The 21,550-nt window shown below is 54.0% G+C and overlaps 1 protein-coding gene across 7 annotated transcripts in view; it reads left to right on the top strand.

Moving 5' to 3' along the window:
* Positions 1-16,324, top strand: part of DLG3 (discs large MAGUK scaffold protein 3) — a 76,041-nt gene extending 59,717 nt beyond the window's left edge. For 4 of the 7 annotated variants that reach the window (XM_069015502.1, XM_069015499.1, XM_069015503.1 and 1 more), the window contains 11 exons: positions 2,109-2,223; positions 5,767-5,943; positions 6,610-6,685; positions 7,258-7,357; positions 10,149-10,190; positions 10,895-10,945; positions 11,737-11,838; positions 12,015-12,187; positions 12,755-12,864; positions 13,448-13,539; positions 15,270-16,324. In XM_069015502.1, the coding sequence (XP_068871603.1) occupies positions 2,109-2,223; positions 5,767-5,943; positions 6,610-6,685; positions 7,258-7,357; positions 10,149-10,190; positions 10,895-10,945; positions 11,737-11,838; positions 12,015-12,187; positions 12,755-12,864; positions 13,448-13,539; positions 15,270-15,376 (1,145 nt within the window). In that variant the 3' untranslated portion in view covers positions 15,377-16,324. The other 3 variants (XM_069015501.1, XM_069015505.1, XM_069015504.1) reach the window with 3 other exon arrangements.
* The last annotated feature ends 5,226 nt before the right edge of the window (positions 16,325-21,550 follow it).

A 21,550-nucleotide genomic window follows, 5' to 3' on the forward strand; every position in this document is an offset into this window, starting at 1 on the left:
TTTGCTCTTTGGGAGTTAAAGCCAGAGCAGCCCTTGTGTCATTCAGTTTGCTGCAGCCAGCTTGGTTTGTGCTTCTTGTCATGTCAGGGGGCTTTTCATACCCCTCCAAGCAGCGTGACCACTCCAGCAAAACCAGGAAAGTCCCTTTGCATGGAGGGCCCCAGCTGAAATAGGGACATTTGAGGACTTTGGGCTGCATGCAGCAGGATGCATATGCCATTCCTGGCAGGGCAGTGACACCCACAAGTTGCCCTCCCAACACCCCCACCCTGCTGCTAGGGGTGGAGAAACCTCCTTTTGCCCTGTGTTTCCTGTCCAATCCCAGGCAGTGTGGGGTGTGCAGGGAATCTGTGCCCCCAGCAGGGTTTGCGATGACCTGGCTGGGGACAAGGGTTGCAGTGGTGCTTTCTGGGGGAAACAGCCCTTCTGTACCAAAGAGCGTTTATGAAGAAGCTGTACCCACTTCTGACAGATGCTCCTCTGGGATACAAGAGTTTATGGCAGAATGAGCTCTTCCAGGGCAGCATGAGCTGTGTGGGGCAAGAGATGTGCACTGGGATGAAGCTCGCTTCCCTCTGCTGAGAGCTCTGTAAAACCCTGGTACTGCTTTGGTGTCAGAATTCAGTTTTCTTGTAAAATAGGCATTATCCGTGCCTCGCTGTATCTGTGTTTTCCTCTGCCAGCAGGAAGGCAGGTGAGGCAGTGGGTGCCCCTTGGCATGGGGCAGCCGGGAGTTCTCATGATCTCCACACTAAGCAGCTGACCCTGCCCAGTGTTGCAGCAACTCTGGATGTTTGTTGTGTGGCAGGAGAAGGGGCTTCGCATGGAGTTTCTGTGTGCCACTCGGCAGTTTTTGTGTGTGTTGCCTTTTTTTTTCCCAGTCCTTAAGTAAAAATGCATCTTTGGCCACTGGGTGTAGCAGGGGGATACCCAGGCTGGAGAGCGAAGGGCTGGAGAGTCAGGAAATGCTGAGCTGCAGCTGCATCATCCCATAACCCCAACTCTGCATTTGTCTGCACTGAGAGTCCATGGGAGAGGGGTTGGCTCCCAAACAAAGCCCACAGAGCATTTCTGAGCAGTGTTGCTGCTCCCCCCCATGTGCTGTGGCTCCACAGCTGTGGCTCTGCTCTGCAGCGAGCGCTTGCCTCCACAGCTGAGCTGCTGTGCTCCCCTCCCCTGAATTAAAACCCAAGCCACGTCTAAACCGCTGGGTTGTGGATAGGGCTTTCTAGGCAAGTCTTACAGCACAGATGAGGCTGGTCCTCTCTCACCTGTGACTGCAGGATGTGCCCAAGGGACAAAATCGAGGGTGTGAGGTGAGATCTGGCAGTGTGGGCTGTGGCAGTGCCAGCAGCTTTCCTGGAGCCGCAGTTGCACTTTCCTCATTCGGCCCTGGGTAGGGAGGCCTGGAGCCTCCACCCTCTGCATGTCAGCCCGACCTTTACACCCGGCTGAAGGTCGGGCTGGCGCAGCAGCAGGCGCCGGGGTGGCGGCTGCTCCTGCCCAGCTACCTGGCAGGAAGGTGCTGGTGTCTTCTGGAGGGTTCCCCAGCTCTTCCTGCGTGACTCTGCCACTGGGATGTAGAAGCAAAAGGTGAATTCCTCCTCCCTGCTCCTCTGCCAAGGGCAGGGACTTTGTGTTTTGCCTCCCTTTCCCCATTCCTGCTGAGGAGGAGGTCTTTGCTGCCAGCAAAGCAGTAGCTGGGGACTCCCCCAATGGCTGTGGTCATGTCTTGCTGCTCCAGCTGGTGGGCAGTGGTCTCCTGGAGGGGCTCTCGCTCTCTCTGCGTGTTTTGAACTCCTCTGTAGCTCAGCAGCTTGCCAAGTCCTGCCCAGCCATTCCCTCATGAAGCTGCAGCTCAGCAGCAGTGGAGGTCACAGCAGCCCTTGCTGCTGTGTGGGAAGTTGTGGTGGGGTTGGGAGCAGCTGGAACACTGCCTGCTCCAGATGCCCTGCCTGCAGTCCTGCAGAGTTCTGTAACCTCTTTAGCTTTGCCCTCCCTCGTGTGCGGGGACAGACAGGCTGTGGGCAAGATGCCTCCTGGACAGGTCTGGCTGGGGATCAGCCCGGGGGCAGCTGTGCCTGCACTGACCAGCCCTGTCCCCACAGAGTACAGCCGCTTCGAGTCCAAGATCCACGACCTGCGGGAGCAGATGATGAACAGCAGCATGAGCTCCGGCTCCGGCTCGCTGCGGACAAGCGAGAAGAGATCGCTCTATGTCCGGTAAGGCTCCGCAGCCCCACTTGTTCCTGTGCTCCTGGCAGGTGGTGGGATGGGCACATCCCCACAGCGTGGGGGGCAGGGGGGATGGTTATGGTTCAGCCTGGGCTGTGCAGTGCCTCTGAGGTCGGTGTGTCAGGGGCCGGGACGGGAATGAGTGCCGTGGATGCATGACGAAGCCCGGAGGGTGCGGCGGGGAGAGCAGTGCTTTTGCACTGGTTTTGCCAAGGCTGGGTGCTCTGCACTCAAGTGTCTCTCCCGAGGACTGCTCCAGTTTGGAAAGCAGTGGTCTCTACAGAGCCAGGATGGCTGCTGGCCAGGCCAATGCACTGAGGACCACTAGAAATGGTGGGCATCCAGCCCTGCTTCTGCCCAAGGCAGCTTGTGGCAGCTTTCAGGGCACTCTCCTCAAACCAGCTAACAGGCTTCTCCTTGTCTCCTCCTGCCATTCCTGTGGCAGGATCTGGCTGGATGGGAGATGAGCTCTTAGGAGGATTATTGCTCTGAGCCCTCAGTGCACTTCTGGTCCGGAGCCAGGTGCAGGACAGGCAGGCAGGGGTTAAACAGCCATGAAGCTCAAACTGCTGCAAGTCCTGTGTGGACAAGACAGCCCCTGCCTGCCTCCTGCCACCTCCTGCCTGCCACAGCACCAGTGGGATGAGAGCTAATGAGTAATTTTAACTTGGTAATTAAAATAATCCTGTAAATCCTCGCCCTGCACAGCCTGTTGCAGGTGAGGCTGGCAGGAGCAAGGGATGCTTCTCCTTCTTCCCTGTGAGAAGGATGGCAAGGGCCGAGGCTACATGAGTCAGCCTGCAAGTCCCACTGCATGGCTGCTCCATGCAGAGGGACTTCAGGCGTGGTGGATATGTTGCAAGCCCAGCATGGCAGGAGGGGAGAGCTGCAGCTCTGGGTTCCTGCAGTTCACACCTTCCCACAAGTCTCTGCAGGCATCTTGCTTGATTTAGCATCTCTGGGCTTCCTGGGGGTGTGCGACAAGCTGGGCACAGTGTTGAATAAACATCGTCTTGTTAGTCCTGCCCTCGCTCCCCTGCTGTCCTGTGGACACCCTCATGTGTAGAGGAAGATTTAGGCTGGGCCCAGCTTGAGTTGAGCTTGTTCTCTGCCTGGAAAGGTGCTCATGTATTGAAGTATTCCTGTGAATTAGAGAGCTCCCTGTTGCCTCCACACTACTCGTAGCATTTCTTAATTCTTGGTGCATCCCCCCACGGGGCTTTGGAGGCCTCCACAGCTCCACTGTGTCCCCTCACACATACTCAGGTGGAGCTGGTCTGTGCCTTGCTGAGAGGGTGATCCCAGGGGAGAGCTTTTCCCCAGCATGGCCCTTCACAACACTCTGCTTGACACACACCCTGAAAACGTGCTTGCAAGAACTGCCGGGTGCCCAGGCTGCCCCAGCCCTTCTGGGCGGGGTAGTTTCAAGCACAGTTTACCCGAAACCAGCTGAGCTGCTGTGCTGTGGACAGGACATCAATTACAGGACTTGCTACCCAACTGCTTGAGTCAGCCCTGTCTGGCTGCATTGCATCCCGTGTGCTGTTGAAGGGCTGGGGCCGGGCACCCAATTTGGGGGTGCTGGAGCCAATTTGGGGGTGCTGGAGCCGATTTGGGGGTGCTGGAGTTTGCAGCTGTGCAGCACAGGCAGAGGCAAGGCGGGTTCATGTCCTGCCTGTCACCTGCCTGCACTGCCGCAGGGCAAAGTCTGCCAGCACTGGGGCCGTGCCGGGTGGGGATGGAGGTCAGGCAGGCACTGTGCCTGGACACCAGGAGGAAGCCATGGGAGGCCTTGGCAGTGCTTCCCTGCCCTCCAGCCAAACCATCTGCTCTCCTGGCTGTTAGTCTGGGGGCAGAGCGGAGCTGCCGTCTGGCCCCTGTGTACCTGGAGGAGCTCCCAGCCACGGTGGGTCCCATGTGCCAGCACAGCCAGGGGCTGGTCTCCTGGAGCATCGTGCCTTGGGGTAGCAAATGCCTCATGAGCTGGCTTTGCAGGTGTCCTGCCCATGCACAGATCTTGCTGTGCCTGTCCCGGGATGCCGGTGGCTGCTGCGGGAGGAGCCGCGGGCCCAGCGCTGCTCTGCAGGGCAGGGTGCACGGAGTGGGCAGGGCTCCTCACAGCCTGCCTGGCTTTGGGAACCGGCCTGACCAGTTCCCCAGGGCCTTGGCCAGCGGCACTGACCTCACAGCGGCCGCATGCAGCCTTATCTTTTGGCCAGGAGCTGCCTGCAAGGCTTGATTACCTCTGGCCAAATCACCCATCGGTGCTCTGCTGCCAGCTCCAGCCACTCTGCCCTGCAGAGGGAACGAGCACAGGAGCTGCCCCAGCCCTGAGAAGGAGAACGGATCTGGTGGCTGAATGTGTCTGGATGCACAGGGCAGCCTGGGTCTTGTCCCAAAGAACCCTCCCTGTGGGGCAGCCCTTCTTCCCATTTGAGACCCAGTCCCAAGTGCCCTGAAAGGTTTCACAGCCCAGCACTCCCCTGGCAGAAATGCCCTCCAAGCTCTGCTGCTCCACAGGGACCTGCCATATGGTCCCTCAGCCCTTACAGTGTGCTTTTAGACCCTCTTCAGAGTCCCCACAGTGGAAGGGCGTAATGAGCAGAACAGGGGATGTCTCTCCTGCTTGAAGGTTTATTAAGGCCAGGATTAAACCAGCAGCAATCCAGTTTGCAGTGCCTGGGCTCATGCTGGGCTGTGGGCCAGTGTCCCAGGAGCAAATACAGAGGTTGTGCTGCCAGTACTTTTAGTGGCTCTTCCCTTTCTTTGTCTTTTTGCAAGTTGCTGCGTCAAAGCAGACACAGTTTATGATCTGACATTAGTAGAAGGAGTTGCAGGTGAAGCCACTGAGAGCAGCTTATGGGTACAGGCTTCAGTGCTGTGTGTGATGTATGTGTGCAGGAAGAGTATTAGCACTCTTCTAGTAAAAAAACCCAAAATCTTTTCTATAGCTGGTTAATTTAAATTTGAAGATAATTTTAAACCAAATAAACTGTTCTCAGGGGAGGTGTTTAGGAGTATGAAAAGGATCAGTCATGGAAGCAGATACATATACTCTGAGATGCATTCCCAATTCACAGGCTCTGTGCTCAAAGCCTGGTGGTCTCTGCCTGTGCAACCACCCACCAGCAGTGGGGTTTGATGTTCCCCATCCCATTCCTTGGCCCCACAGCCACAGAGGGATGGTGGGGAGCAGCCCTCCTGCAGGCTGCTGCTCTGGGCCTGGCTTGCTCACTAACCACAGACTCTTTGCATAGTGCATCTATGGCTCATGTGCATCCTACAGCTGAGGTCAGCAGGGAGTTCTCTCAGCCCAGCACTGTTGTTCCTGCATTGCACTCTTCAGGGCTTGTGCTGAGCCTGCCAGTCGGGGGATGTGCTGGGGCTGGCAGCACTGCTCACCTTGGCAGGGTTTGGGTTTAAATCCTGTAAGGTGTGAAGGTGACAGTGCCCCAGGAGGTTGTCAGTGCTGCTGCCCTCGCTGCCTGGCCACGCTCAGAGAAGGCATCGCTCCTCTCTGCTCCTCCACAGAGCCCTCTTTGACTATGACCGGACCCGGGACAGTTGCTTGCCCAGCCAGGGACTCAGCTTCTCCTACGGGGATATCCTGCACGTCATCAATGCCTCCGATGACGAGTGGTGGCAAGCCAGGCTCGTCACACCCCACGGCGAGAGCGAGCAGATCGGGGTCATCCCCAGCAAGAAGAGGTGAGTGTCCATCAGCAGGAGCTGTCACACGCAGTGACCCCAGGGTTTCCCCAAACTCTGCAAGCCCTGCAGCCCTCAGGGCTCTGCTCAAGCCGAGATCTCCTTGTGGTCCCAGTCCACCTGCCCCTGTGCAGTGTGCAGGGCACCTTGGTTTTAAGCTGGGGCTGTGTGCAGGTCTCCCTAGGGAGGTGTTCTCCAAAGCTGGGTGAGACTCCAGGTGAGAAGGGGAGTGGTCAGCCCCCTCTGTGGTCCCTGTGGGGATGGAGAGTTGGTGTTAGCCAGTCTGGGTCTCCATATGAGAGCAGTCACAGACTGTGGGCTGCTCCTCGTGTCCTCTGTCAATCTGCCCAGCTCTGCAGCTCACAGCCTCACTGTGAGGTGAATAATCATAGGGAGCAGAGGAGCTGGTTGCTGCTGCCTTCAGGTCTGCAAAGCCAGCCTCAAGTCTGTCCTCTATCCCTGTTGGGAAGGCTGGCTTGGCTCCTCTCCTGCTCCTGGCCCGGGCCAGACCCTGTGCAGGCAGCTCCACACCTGTCCCTCCCTGGGAAGGAGCTGCCTTTTGCCAATGGGGCCACCACCCGAGGGTGCCTGGAGCTGCCTGAGGAGCCACATGGACAGCATGGAGGGCACATGCATGGGACTAGCAACTCTTTCTCTCCTCATCAGGGTGGAAAAGAAGGAGAGAGCACGGTTGAAAACAGTGAAGTTCCACGCCAGGACTGGCATGATTGAGTCCAACAGGGTAAGTGCTGATCTGGGGCTCAGTGGGGCACCTGGAGCTGGTAACTAGTGAGGTCAGGATGAGTCCCAGCAGCAAAAGCTCCTCAATCCCAATGCAAAGAGCTATGTGACTGGACCTGCCCCAGGCCCACATCTGCTTGGCACAAAACCTCCGTGAATATGCAGTGATTGAGCAGAGGAGCCCAGGATGGTGTGAAAGTACTGGGGAAGGACCCATGTTTGGAGTGATGGGGTGGCAGAGCCCATGGCTAGGAGGTGCCTGCAGGCAGCTGCTGAAGGTAGCCACCCTCACACTTCAGGAGCAGTGCCTAACATGCCAACGAGCAAGGAAGAACAGCCTGGCTACCCCTGCAGAGCTGCTGACTGCCCCATCAGCTTCCCAGCATCCCTACCACATGTTTTTCTCCATGCTTAATTTTTTTCCTGCATTACAGTTCTCATGTAATCTCCATGATTTCATTTGAGGGTGACTGCCCTGACACAGCTCCTCATTGTCTCTTCATTTTAATTTTCCCCACATGCGTTAAACACCATTGTTTTTTCTGTCCTCCCTTCCATCTCCATGTTCTTCAGTCGATCAAAACGAAACGTAAAAAGAGTTTTCGCCTCTCTCGAAAGTTTCCATTTTACAAGAGCAAAGAGAACCTGGCCCAGGAGAGCAGCGGACAGGAACGTAAGTAGCAGCTGGCCAGAGAGGGCAAGCCTGCAACCCTCAGGTCGCCTGCCCTGAGGGGAAAGATCCAGCATATTTCCATAGCCAGGGGTCCTGGCACCTGCCTGTATTCAGGTCTGTGCTCCACAGTCGTGCCAGCAGCTAGGGAAAAACTGGAGCTTGAAACGAAAGCAACAGCTGCAGGCTGGCACTCTCTTCCTTTCTCTCATGTTCAATGTCTTCATCTTTTCATCCAACTTTACACCCACCCAACTCCCTGCTCTGCCTCCCCCCTGCTCTCCCCCCTTTGCTGCAGGCTCTTCTCCCTCCCTTTGCCTGCTTCCCTCCAAGCGAGGGGCTGGCTGCCTTCTGCAGAGCTTCTCCTGTCCCTCTCAGGGCTCAGGGCCTGGGCAGGTCCCAGCTCCATCTTCCCTAGAAGTGACCTAGAGCTCTGTGTTCCCACTGGAGAGCCCTTCCCAGCAGATTAAGCCCTGTCGACACGGGGGAGCCATGACCCTGCTGCCCACCCATGACTGAGGCACATCTTTGGTAGTTGGCTGCAGATGTTTAGGCTCCACAGCTCTTGCCACCCTGGGACTCCCAGCAGAAGCAGGGCATTTGTCTCATTGCCCCAAATCCTGATGTGGGCAGCATTGGAGCTGCTCACCAAACCCAACCCCTGCTCCGAGTGGTGAACTGCATCCACTCCTCTGGCAAGCATCCAGGCTGGCAGTGCTCAAACCTCTGGAAAAGGGCAGTGGACAAGGCAGAGCTGTGTCTGTGCCCCAGTGCCAGCGCAGCAAACACATCTCCTCCCTCTGGGGCTGTCTTGGGTGTCATACAGAGGCAGGAGGTTGCTGCTGGGCTGCTCCAAGGGCTGCCTGCATTCCTCTGCTGTCCATGCCAGGCTGGTGCCAGCTTCCAGTGATTTTAGCAGACAGCACAAGCCTCTGGCCCGTGCTGAAGGTTGTCTGTATGTCTGCCTGTCTCTAGTAGTGCCTGGGCATGGCTGGGCTGCAGTCTGATCCATGCTGAAGCTGGGGGCCCGCTTTTGGCTGGCCCTGCAGTGAGGTGACACAGCATGGGATGGGGCAGGCCACTCTCTTTACCTGCCTGTGCCACAGACACACAGCCAGCTCCCTCCCTGTGCTCTGCCACTGTCCATCCCAGCTTGCAGTGGGGGGTCTCTGCCTGACATTTCCACAGCCTGTGCAAGCATTGTGGTGTGGGGCAGCTGACACACACAGGTGGGGAAAAATGTGTCCTCCTGCCACGTGTTACAGGACTGCAGGCTGTGCTTGGCCCCAGAGAGGCCAGGCTGTGCCGGGGAAGCACAGAGCCACTGTGCCATGCCAGTACACTCCACGAGGAGAAACGCTTCAGCCCCCGTGCCAGCAGCTTAGGGCTGCAACTGCTTGGTGCCAGCTGAAGCTGCTGTGGCTGCCCTGCCCTCCCCAGACCCAGGGTGGCCCTTGGGGGCTCTGTGGCAGACAGGGTGAGCTTGGGGGAGGAAGGGTCCAGCTGCAAAAGGCAAGACGTTGGCAGCGGGCTGATGGTGTCAGCTCTGAAAACATTTAACCTCACTTGCAGTTGCAGCTCTGGGCCATTCTGCACTCCTGTCACTAATGCTGGTCTGGCTCTGTCTCCCCCATCCCTCTGACTCCCCTTTCCTTCGCTGTCTTCTCTCCCCCTCTCCCCCTTCTTGCTGTCTGTGAAATCAGGACTTCCCTGGGTTAAGTGACGATTATTATGGAGCAAAGAACCTGAGTAAGTTGAATTCCAATGCACATTGTTCCCTTTCTGTGGCTGGCGGTGCCTGGGGAAGAGCTGGGCTCTGGCTGGGGCAGCTGAGCTTCCCTGGGTGCGGGGCAGGAGGAGCCCCGGGTGCTGCTCTGCTGCCGGGGACCGGCGGAGGCGGCGGGGCTTGAGGTGCCTCTGCTGCACGTGGGATGGGATGGGGGAGCTTGTGTGGGGGTGTTGGCCATGCCTGAAGTGCCTGCTGCACCCAGGGTGAGCTGTACCTCTTCATCCTCTTCTTCCTGTTCCTATCTGGGTTGGTTGTTGCTTTAGCACTCGGAGCCACTGCCAGTGTGGGTGGGAAGTGGCCATGGTGGGCCTGCTCTGAAGGGGGTGGGGGACAACATTTTGAGGCGTTCCCACCTTTCTCTGGGTTACCACGTACCCAGAACTGCAGAATAATGACAGGAGCCCCATGGTCTTCTCAGCTGGGGCATGAGCTCTGTGCCAGGCTCCGCACCCCCTGACCAGTGCAGAGCCTGACTGGGGCAGGCAGCGGCCAGCGAGCCTCTGCGGGGTGGTCGCAGCACTAGGATCAGCCTGAGCAAGCAAAGCCCCAAACTCTGTCCCATCCTGTCACTGTCTTGTCTCTGTGCTTCCCAGCCCCATCCCCAGAGGCAGGCTCCCCCATCCCTGTGCCGGCACAGCCGTGCCCTCCCCTGCCCGCTGTGTGCATGCTGCACCTGCTCCCCTGCCAGCGTTCTCCTCCCTGTGCACTCCACCTTCCCTCGGCCTGGGAAGCCCAGTGCTTTCACGTCTGCCAGGCAGGCCCTCCTGGCATCCTTATCTTCTCCTGGAAGCATCCCCCTGCATGCCCCCAGGTTCCCAGCAAAGGGTGAAAGATGCCGCCCTTGCCCACGTGGCACAGACTCGTCCCAGTGGGTGCTGGGCTGCAGGTTTTTCGGGAGGCCAGTGCTGTCCTGCCCTTGGTCAGTAGTGCTGGGTGACAGCTGGGGTGCCCCCGTGCCTCCTGCCCATGCTCCTTCTGAAGGGGATCTCTCTGGTTGCTTTGCAGAGGGCGTGACATCAAACACCAGTGACAGCGAGAGCAGTTCCAGTAAGTGTGTGTCCTCCTGCTCTCCCACCCTGTGTGCGTGTCCCCGTGTGAGCGTGCATGTTCTGGCACTTCCATCTTGTCTTGTCCCAGTGGTGGTTCTGTTCGGAGGCTGGTCCTTCCTGCTGGTGACACTGAGATGCTGCGGCCAGCTCCCTCCTCGGAGCCAGGGAGAGCAGGGGCTGGGGAGCAGGAAGGAACCTGCCTGCTTCACTGCTCTCTCCTGGCTGCAGGGCTCTGCTCCAAGGCAGGGTGGTGGGTTCCCAGTCCATGATGATCCCCCATCCTCGGTGCCTGCTACAGGAACCAATGGCCAGAGGCCAGGCCTGTAGCATAGATGGCTCCTGGAGCCCAAGCCTGTACAAGAGCATGGGATCCAGCTGCAATAGATGCTCCCTTTGTCCCCAGAAAGTTCTCTAAATACCTGCAGGGAGGACACTACATCCCAATGGGCTGGGAGCCTGCAGCGGTGGGGGAGGGAAAGAGGAGGCTTGACCCAGAGCTGGGACACGAATAATTAAAGTGGCTCAAGGGTTCATAACTGCATGCCCGTCATGCTTCACATCCGTGGGTGGAGTGATGGGGACAGCCTGGAGTGTCCCCAGAGCTGTGGGAGGCTGAAGGGGCAGGAGCCAGCTCCTCACAGCTGCAGAGGGGCTGGAGAGCTGCTGCAAGTGCTCACCTACATCCCCCTGGCTCTGTTACAGAAGGACAAGAGGACACCATCCTGTCGTACGAGCCAGTGACGCGGCAAGAAAGTAAGTCCTGAGCTGAACTGCCCCATGCCCGCTGCAGTGCGGCCACCTGTGTCCCCAGCACAGCCAGGGTGTCCGGTGCACCCTCCCCTCCTGCCACACCAGCACGGCACAGGGTGGATGCAGGTGGAGTCTCGTGTGTTGCGTGCAGCAGGGGAGCCAGGTGTGCACGGCTTTCCCTGGCCTCGACTGCCCCGTTTCAGTCAACAGAAAAGATTTGTGTCATGGTCTGCAAGACCAAGGGAGACATGCAGAGCTAAAACTGAGCTGGGCTTTAGTCCTCAGCTGAGGACAAGATTATCCCTTCCTGCCTCAGACCAGGTCCCTGCTGCAGAGCAACCCTCCCCCAGCCCTCAGCCTTTAACCCTGCTTGATGCTCAGTCCCTGCAGACCCTTTCGCAGGCTGAATAGTCCCAGCCTCGGTGGTCTGTCCTTGCCAGAAGCTGGATCTGACTCTTAGGCTCCCGTCACTCCCCCAGCTCCGTGGCATCCTCGCCCAGCTGTCCTGGTTGCCTGGCTCCTGCCCCAAGCAAGGGAGCAGCTTTGCTGATCCGCGACCCTGGAGACCTGCAGAACCTCCCCCGGGGCCACGCAGATGGTTTGGGTCAGATGGGAAGGACATGTTGACCGTGACCAGGAGGAGATAAACTCGCACGGAGGAGGCACCTTTGGGTGCCCATGTGAGCAAGAGCACCCACTGCCAGCAGGGAGAGGGCAGGTCAATGCCAAAAGTGGCAGTAGGGTCAGCTGCCCACAGCACATGTGGGGCCTCAGGTTGTGGCTCTTGTTCGCAGTTCACTATGCGAGGCCAGTGATCATCCTGGGGCCGACAAAGGACCGAATTAACGACGACCTCATCTCTGAATTCCCACACAAGTTTGGTTCCTGCGTGCCCCGTAAGTCCCGGCCGGCACTCGGTGCCCTTGCTGGAGGGAGGGGAGAGTGGTGGTTCTGCTCCTTGCAGGGTCCCACCCGTGGCATGGGGAGGGGGCCGGGAGCACAGGTGGGTTTCCTCCCTCCCGGTTTCTCACGCACCACTCTGGGTTCACTCTTGATGCCCGCTCTCCTCCAGACACCACCAGGCCTCGGCGCGAGAACGAGGTGGACGGACAGGATTACCACTTTGTCGTATCCCGGGAGCAGATGGAGAAGGACATCCAGGACAACAAGTTCATAGAGGCTGGGCAGTTCAATGACAATCTCTATGGGACCAGCATTCAGTCAGTGCGAGCGGTGGCAGAGAGGGTGAGTGTCAGGTGGCATTCCTGGGACCGGGATGCATCCAGCCCGAACCCACACGCATTCAGCAGTTCCCCTCCTTTCCCTGTGTTGTTAATGAAGGGCTGTAACCACATTAAGCAAGTATGCCACAAGCCTCTCCTCCCTCCAGAGTCCTGCCAAGCCATGTGCCTGCTTTTCTCAGCTGTGTTACTCTACCTCAGCGTGGTACCTCTGTCATCCAAACTCCACCCAAAACCCTGGCACTGGTGGCCCAGCTTTGTGCTTGGGAGCTCACAGGACAAAGATACCAGGGTGCCCTCAAAGCAGCAGCGTTCCTCTGGAGGAGTCCTGGAGCTACCCAGGGCTTGTAAATAGTTTCACGTGTCCAGACAAAGGTTCAGTCCCTTTGCATTGCTGCTGTCCTGCCCTGAGCAGGCAGGAATGTGAGGCCACCGGGAGCTGGCTAGTGTCTCAGGACTGGGGTTTCATTTCTGTGGCTCCTCCCTTTTTAGGAACATCTGTATGAGCAAGCTGCTTCCCACACGGAGTAGACTGTGTGGGTAGGTCTGATCCTGATTGTCTCCTTTCCAGGGGAAGCACTGCATCCTGGATGTGTCTGGCAATGCTATCAAGAGGTTGCGACAAGCACAACTTTATCCCATTGCCATTTTCATCAAACCAAAATCCATTGAAGCCCTCATGTAAGTGCAGCACTGTGTTCTGTGCCTCTCCAGCTGCTTGTCCTGCTGCTCCTGGCCCTGGGTAGTGCAGGCTGGAAAGGATGTGAGAACTGAGCATGCAACTGTGCTGAGAGCAGCAGCAGAGAATATTGTCTGTGAGGAGATTCAACAGCTTGAGACTGACCCTGAGATCAGAACAAATTCTGCTGGCACCAAGGGGCCTCAGAAAACCCCTTCTCAAGTCAGAAGGGGCCAAATTGTTTATTTCTTTGTTTTATAAAGATGAGAAAACTTAGGCAAGCAGGGAGACTTCTGCAGTGGTCTCACAAATTTAGGGAACTGTCTGAATTTGAATTCACTTCCATGCTATGGTGAAGGGAGGTGGGGTAGGTGGCAATGGGAAGAACTGGTGGAAGTTGAGATGGAAGTGCCAAGGCAGCCCAGAGCCTGTGGGGAAGGGCCCTGCCTTTGAGAGCTGGGTCCTGCACAGCTTCCATTCCTGTGAGCAGAGGATTCCCAGGCACCCTGGCTCTGTGGGCTATTTTTGCTTCTGTTCATTGCTAAGAAAAAGAGCTAAAAAGTTTCTCCCTTTTGTGTGTGGCAGGGAGATGAACCGGAGACAGACGTATGAACAGGCCAACAAGGTCTTTGACAAAGCCATGAAACTTGAGCAAGAGTTTGGAGAATATTTTACAGGTGAGTGTCCTGAGCAGGCTTGTATCTGATTTACTTCGTTTTTCCATCTGGCAGCTGTGACCTCTCTACCAGCACTGTCCTACTGCAGGGTCATGGGAAAACATCCAGCTTCATCAAAGCAAAAAACCAAATGGCACTTTGCCAGGAGGGCTCTGCAAGGGGACTGCTCCAAGATCAGTGGATAGGAGTAAACCAGTCGTAGAGGAGGAGACAAGTTGTCAGGCAGGATTTTCTGAGTTTGTGCAAGCTTACTGCCAATTTCAACAATAATAAAAAGTCTAAAAATCCCCGGGCAGGGGAAGCACAGGGTTTCAGGGTGCCACAAGTCTACAGGAAGTAAACTCCCTGCATGGGAGAAAAGGGGAGCATTTTCAAAAAGAGAAATTTCTAAAGAGGAAAGATAAAAAATTAGTGACCTAAATGGTGGAGACAGTCCTGAGTTAATTACAAAACATCTACCAAAAAAGACTGGAAGTTTGGCTTGCTTCCTAAGTAGTCTTTGCTGAAGAGCCAGTCAGGGGTTGCTGACACTTTGTGCCTGCTGAGATGAGCTGCTCATGACACAGGCATCCTTGTGCATTAAGAAACTAATGTTTGTAACATGATTAATTCTGGAAAACCACAGGCAAGTGAAGAGGCTGAGAAACTGGTCTTCCATCTTTTCTCCAGTGCAGTAGCTGTTTCTTCTTAAGCTGAGGAGTGATAATGTTGCCAAACTCTGTATTACCCACCTACCAGCTACTGGGAAAAACCCCAAGCAGGATGTTTTCTAAAAATTTATTTCAGCTGGGCAAATATTTGGGTACAAACAGGGTGAGCTTTCCCCAGACCTCCAGCTGGGCAGCAGTTCCAGAGCTGCTGACTGTTCTTCCAGGAAGACCTGCCTCAGTTTTGCAGGCCCTCAACATGCCACTGTGCACTTGGAGGGCGAGTTTGATGTTGACTTGGGAAAGGAATGCTGTTGGCTGAAATGTGTTGAAAGAACTGGGTAGTGGGCAGAGAGATGGTCACTGTCACAGGTTCTGTGCCAGCAGTTTAGGATGAGGGAACAGAGATGCTGGAGGATGGTCTTGGCTGGGTTACAGAGGCAGGCTGGATTACCAGAAATCTTTGGCCCTTCCTGTGATGTAAGAAGCACAGTGAAATGCCTCGTGCTGTGTCTGTGCTAAGCAGCAGGACTGGGCAGGAGTTGCTGCTGGGAGAGTGGCCGCACGCTGGCCTTTCCCAGCCTGACAGCGCTGCATTCCCACCCCACAGCAGAGGAAGCAGCAAACACGAGGAGCCCAGAAGGAAAGGAAGGAAGGAAAGGCCAGAAGGAAAACCAGAGGGAAGAGACAAAGCTGGCACTCCAGGGCAGGTGCTTGGTGCACTCCACTGAGCTGCCCCAGCCCTGCCTTCCCTCGCTCCAGTTCAGTGCCGCCGTGGTGGTGCCAGGCCCGGCCACAGCCCCACAGCGGTGCCTGACACAGTTTGCAAAGCTGATTAGCAGCCTGGTGTGGAGAGCCCAGCCGGCCCTGCACACAGCCAGGAGCTCTGCCAGCCAGGATCAGTGCTGGCTAATCCCTGCCGAGGTGCTGCTTTAACCCTCTGTGTCGCTGGGCCCATTGCAGCGCCCCTGACACCGCCTGGGTCAGGCCCTGCTGGCTGCGCCCTCCAGCCCTTTGGGGCAGCAGGAACTCATGGCAGTGCTGCCTGGTGCTCAAGGTCTTGCTTGTTCTCTCTTCTTCCAGCCATCGTACAAGGAGACTCTCTTGAAGAAATTTACAGCAAAATCAAACAGATCATTGAGGATCAGTCTGGGCACTACATCTGGGTCCCGTCCCCAGAGAAACTCTGAAGATGTCTCCCACCTGCTTCCCTGTGAGCAGAAGATCTCTGAAGTCCCCCCCATCCAAGCCCTCTGCCCCGAGGGGGAGGGATATGAAAACTATTCCTGCTCCCTTTTTTAGATCGTCGCAAAATTGAGTTTTCTAGTCCTGTTTCTTTTGTTGGGATGAACTCATATCATTCATCACGTGACTGTTCCCACCATTCCTGCATGGACCTTCCCACTGCTCCATTAGAGACAGATGAGAACCCATTCAAGGTCGTTTTTTTATTATTATTATTATTATTATATTATTATTATTATTATTAACTAAACAAAGAATCAAGATGGGAGGAGGCAGCTAAGGACTAATGTAAGAAAACAAGTGAAACAATGGACTCTGAACACTTGAGCTGGTATCAGAGCTCCAGGGGCATTTTTCCAAGTGTGACTGTCTAGCAGCTCTGAACAGTGCGACAGGTGGGCAGCAGAAAGCATTTTATTTATCTGTATATGTAATTTATATATAATATAGAGAGAGATATTATATATATATTATATATATATATGTATGTGGACTAGGAAATCTGAGGGACCTCTCTGAAAAGGTATTGTATTATTGCAAGGTTCTCTCAGTTCCTCTGTCCCAACCACTCGGCGTAGGGAGTCCACTTGGGCAGGAAGAGCTCAAAACGGTACCAGGTGCTTTGGAAACTTCTCCCGTCCAGGCCAGTTCCCTGCAGCCACCCTGGGTCTGAGACAGGGCAGAGACTGGTACTGCCCATGCAGGAGGGACCAGAGCAAGGAGCAGCAGCTGGCCTGAGAGAGGCTGGGAGACAGAGACTGAGCAGGAGGCTGCGAGCAAGAGAATGGATGATACTACATATTAAATTGCACATTGTTTTACACACCACCTTATGTGTTTGCATGAGAGGTTTCCTTTTGGTTCTATTTTTTTAAGCTGATTTTAAACCAAAACCATATTGTGTTGTTGTGTTGGCTTTTTTAATTATTGTTATTATTATTATTATTATTCCATTTTTCTCTTGTTAATGATGAACTGAATGGGTATAAAAACCAGTTTTTTAACTTATTTTTTAAGCTGGCTCTATTGTAAATAGAATCTAGATCTGTGGTGTTTAGTTAAGAAATACTTTACTGGCCACATGGAGCAAATGTACTCACTGTCCTGCGTTGCTGTGAAAAACCTGGGATGTTGGACTGGCCCTGCACCTGTGGGTGCAGGTGGAATGACCCATTCTGGCTTGTGGCAGCACACTGGCATTCCCTTCTGCATTGGCCACTGGCAGGAAAAGCCCCCAGCTGTGCCTTGGATGGACACTCACATTTTCCAGATCAGTAACAGAAGTGAAAAACTTCCTCTCTTCCCTGCTCCGTGCCGAATTCCCGGCTCTGCTGTGTGTGGGTGCCAGGGCTGGCTCTCCCAGAGCAGGGCTGTCCCTCAGCACAGCAGGAGCTCGCCTGTCGCGCCGGGAGCCGCAGCTTGGCAGGTGCCAGCGTGGCCACCTTGCCTGGCTCTGTCTCTGACATCTCTGCGTGAATCCTGTTGCTGAAGCTCTGCTGCCTCTCCCACGGCCACCCCAGAGCCCTGAAGTGGTGCCCCAGCTCGCAGGCTCAGGGGCAGGGGCTGCAGAGCTGCCCCACGCACTGGGCACTGGCATTTTTCAAGGGAGGTAGCTGTTGGCACCGAGACATTTGGCCCTAAGCTGAGACATGTCTGTCTTGGAGGACACTTTGGCTTCTGTGCTTGAGTGGGGCTCCAGTGTGGGAACAGATCCTTGTGTGGAGCTGGGGGACACTCATGTGGCCTTTGAGGAGTGTGTGCTGGGTACCCAGAGTTCAGGTACGAGTGCTCCCACCTTACAAAGAGCTGGTGAAGGCTGTTCCCCAGCCAGTGCCACACAGCCACAGCACAGGAGGTCACTATCCAAGCACGAGCAGGTAAGTCTTCTCCTCCCCCTGTTTGGCAGGGACGAGCTGTGGTCCCCTCTCCCCAGGGTGATGGTTCTCAGTGTGTCAGTCAGTGCCCAGCACACAGGCCACGGCTGTCAGGGGGAGCCAGAGCTGCTGTAAGACTGTCCGTGTGCTGCCTGGGGAGGAGCCTCCTTTGCCCATCCTGCATCCCAAGGAGCCCTGCAGGGACCGAGCAGCTTCTGGGGCCAGGACAGAGCGCTGCAGCCCTGAGCACGGTGGAGGGCAGAAGGATTCTGCTCTCGGTGGGACCGACCCTAAAGGAGCACACAGAACTTTGGCAATGGATTCCTGTCGGGCATCCAGCCCCCTGCCCCGCTGGTCCTGCTCCAGCTGCTATAAATGTCGGTCCCTGAAGAAGTGGAGTAAGTGAAACAAAAGTCCTTAAGGTGCTAGTCACACATTCCTATCTTTTTTTGTCTTTTTTTTTTTCTTTTTTCTGTTTTTTCCTAATAGCCTGTCTCCCTTTATCAAGTCACGTGGAGAAAAAGATGATGTACTCCGTGGCATAGCTGACAGTATCGAATCGATCATGACAACAGTAGTTGGTTAACAGTGTTTCTTCCAAGGAGACATATATTTTTAATAAACAGAGAGTTGCAAAGAACTCTTGTCTTTGAGACCTTCTTGTAGAGTCCTTCATTGTGTACCAGACCTGGTTTTTTTGGTGCTGATCTTGGCAACTCTTGATGTGGTCTCTCTATGGCAAACTGAAGTGTTGACAGTGGTTTAGGGGGGAAAAAATTGCCTTTTTTGGTATAAAAGGTGGTGCCTGAGAGCTTGCCTAGTGGAAAAAGGAAATCTAAAAAAAAAACTGAAAATAAAAGAGAAAATAAAAGAAAGGAAGTGGGCTTATTTAGAGCTGTAACTCAGCCACTGTAAAGTGCTTTTGGTTGGGTTGTTTTAACCCAGGTTAAAACAACCTGGGTTTAACCCTGGCCTGATGACACGACGCCATAAATGTATTTTGGATCATGACTTGAATTGTGGGGAGGTTGCTTTACAAACAATAGGGTTTATGTGCTGCTACATAATTGTTCTTGTATTGGACATAAAGACAGCAAAGAAAATACATAGTCCAGCTAATATAGAGCTTCTTTTTATGGTTTTAACATGCAGTTTAAATATCAGAGAGAAGTTGTAAAGACAACTAGTATAATTTTTACTACTCCTGAAAAGAAGTGTTCCCTGGAAGAAAATGTGGTTAAAGGAGTGTCACAGTACTTCTGTGCCTGAATCTGCTTTGTCATTTAGCTGGGCTGACAGAAAGGTTTTTAAATACTAAATTTCTTTTTACTTTCAAACTGCATAGAAGAGAAGAAAATTGAGACTTCAGGGGAACAAGGATGTTGTACCAACTGAGCATGGGCATACAGTTTGCTGACTGCTCCGTTTGTGAAGCTCGCTGGACAAATTAAAAACCATTTAGGAACTCCTTTAACTGATCAGATCAACAGCCTGTTGGTGGTAGTGGTTGTCCACAAAACACCAGAAGATTAAGCAGTTGCTAAGCAGATCTGATGCTAGAATTACCACTCAAAAATCAAACTGCTTGCATAATGACAGATTTGGAGTGATGAAGCAGCACAGAAACATTGTCACCAAAATGTGTCCTGAGCTCGTGTGGCATCTGATCTGCTGGGGCAGGGAAACATTCAGGTTCCAGGGGGGAAAGGAACACGGGGTTATGTTCTCAGATAAACCCTGTCACACCTGTAAGGCGGAACAACCTCTGGAAGAGAAACCAGCATGTGAAGAGAAAGATGGTGGCATGAAGAAGGAACTTGCTCTGTTAAAGCTGTAACAGCCCATTTTCCTGGCTAAGGACAAGTTGCTCTGCCAAGCAGGACATTAGCAAAGTCCTGGCCCAGATAAGAGCGGAGCATTGTCCTGATAATGGTCCTGTCTAACAGTGAAATGTAGGTGCTGGTTCTTTTCTCTCCTGACATGTCCTGCTACAGTTACCTGCAACAGGAATGAAACTAATCTGCCCTAAGACGCTTCTAGAAAATCAGGCTGTAAGCTGCTTGTGCTACAGAGAAACATGTCTGTGCTTCTGTCTGCAGCTCTGGGTAATTAACTGTCTTAGCGAAGCAGAGGAGCACAGAACCTGTGAGGCTACTGGAAGAGGGGCTTTAAAGGAATGCAATTATAATTTTGTCCAAAATTTTCTCCCCACTGATGGAGCTGTCTTAGATACGCCCATTGTTGCTAATGATGCTTGGCAGCAGTTTTCCAGAACTGCTGTTCTCTGCCTTCCTCAGGCTGTCACAGCAGGATTCATGGCACTGAAGCATCTACTGTGAAGCAGGTAAAGTCATCACCAGGTCAAAAGTGTCTCTTCAAGAATCCCTGGGTACACCTTGACCTTCAGTGTTTATTTATATCCCTTGCCTCCAAAATGAGGGTCATTTGTTTACTTTTAGGGTTTTTAACCCTAAGGAAACATTACACATTGTGTGGGTCAGTCAGTGCAGCATCTCTGAATGGTACAAGCACATGGGTGCACTTATGGGACTTGCAATACCTGGTTGGGGCCACACTTGACTCAGCACAGGGGTGGCTGTGGTATTTCCTCCCTTGTTCCAGTGCACTACTTGACAAAAACTTCCGCCCAAGCCTCTAATGAGCTTCAGCCCTCTTCCAATTACCTTGATTTCTGATTACTGTGGCCACTTCTAAGTGTTAGTGGCCAGGTCGGCCCCTCTTTCTTTCCTGCCTCTCCCAAATGCTCAATGCAGCCACAACAGTGGGAGCAAAGCTCTTCCCACACTGTCTGGTGGGAGGTGCACCCGCAGTGGAAAGCTGCTGGAGAGGCCCTGCTCCTGCTGCAGGTGCCTCTGGGTGAGAGGGGGTAGAAGGGGCTCTGGGGCTCAGCAGCTGAGCTGGTATCTTCTCTGCCCTGCCCCCTTCCAGGACTCTTCTCAGCAAGGATGTTTTCCCCAGGGCAGGCTTCCTGCAGCCACAATCCCATCAATCCCAGATGGTCGGTTTAGAATCACCCTCTCCCTGGACCCATTCTCCAGTTCACACAGCAATTCCCTTCTGCCTCTGCTCTGTTGCTCCTCCCCAAACGGTCAAGAAGTTATCAGATTAGGGGGTAAAAAAAGGGCATAAAGCACAGGCTGGAGAAAGGGGGCAAATTTGTGGCTTCCTGCCCTAGAGGATCCATTCACATTCTCAGAAGCAGGGAGGACTCTGCAGTACAGAACCAGTGTCCAGCACACCCTGGAGCATCCACAATGATGTGTAAATAGGAAACTACTGCTGCAATGCCACCCTCTGGAGCCATCTGTGCTCACAGGGATGAGCACACAGGATCTCTGAGCTGAAAAAAACCAGGGATCAATGAAAAGGTAACACTGGGGGAGGAATGCACAGCGCTTTTTTTTTTTTTTTACAGGAGCTGCTGCTGGTTTAAAAAGATTTATAAACCACAGACACCCTCGATGGGCTACTGAACTGTAAAGCAGCATTTAGCCTAGTAAAATAACCTGAACCAGCCTGCATCTGCACCAGCAAACACCTGCAAAGGTCTGACTGCACACAAACAACCTACTGGGAATGGCCACTGGAAACGCAGTTAATTATAGTCTGATTCAACTAGGAGAGGAATTCTTGCTCTACTTAAACCCTTTGGTAAATACTAAGCCTGGAATAAAATGTACTGTGTAAAAATGTGCAGGAAGAGATGAGTACTATAAGCAGAGTCTGTAACTTATCTGATCTGGGCTCTTCAGTGCTGGCTGTAGCATAAAAGAAATCAAAATTAGTATCTCCAAGGAAAAAATTCAAACCATTCTAGCTGTAGGCAAACCCACATTCAGTGCTTGCTGCCTTCTATGGCTGTATGTAATTATCTCCTTGCATTTGCTGGGCAAACGTGACCTTTCTCATCAGGTGCAGTGTGACACCTTTACCTGTTTATGTGTGTGTGCAAGTCAGAACTGAGCAGTAATTAAAGCCAGCCCTGCAGGCTCCAAGGAGATGCTGCAGGCAGGATGGATACCTTTGAGTTTGTGGCTTCGTTCACAGTCCCCCACTGCTGTGATGCAGCATGGATCTCCAAAACTGTGACTCCAGATGAATTTTCTGTGGCATTTGAGACCTGGATTTTTATGGATTCAAAGGTATTAGTGCAACATGCAGCACATTGGGCATTAGAGATCTGAAAGCAGTGTCTCACAGAGACGAACTGATTTAAGTTCACCA

Source organism: Aphelocoma coerulescens, chromosome 4A, assembly GCF_041296385.1.
Source record: "Aphelocoma coerulescens isolate FSJ_1873_10779 chromosome 4A, UR_Acoe_1.0, whole genome shotgun sequence".
Lineage (NCBI taxonomy): Eukaryota > Metazoa > Chordata > Aves > Passeriformes > Corvidae > Aphelocoma > Aphelocoma coerulescens.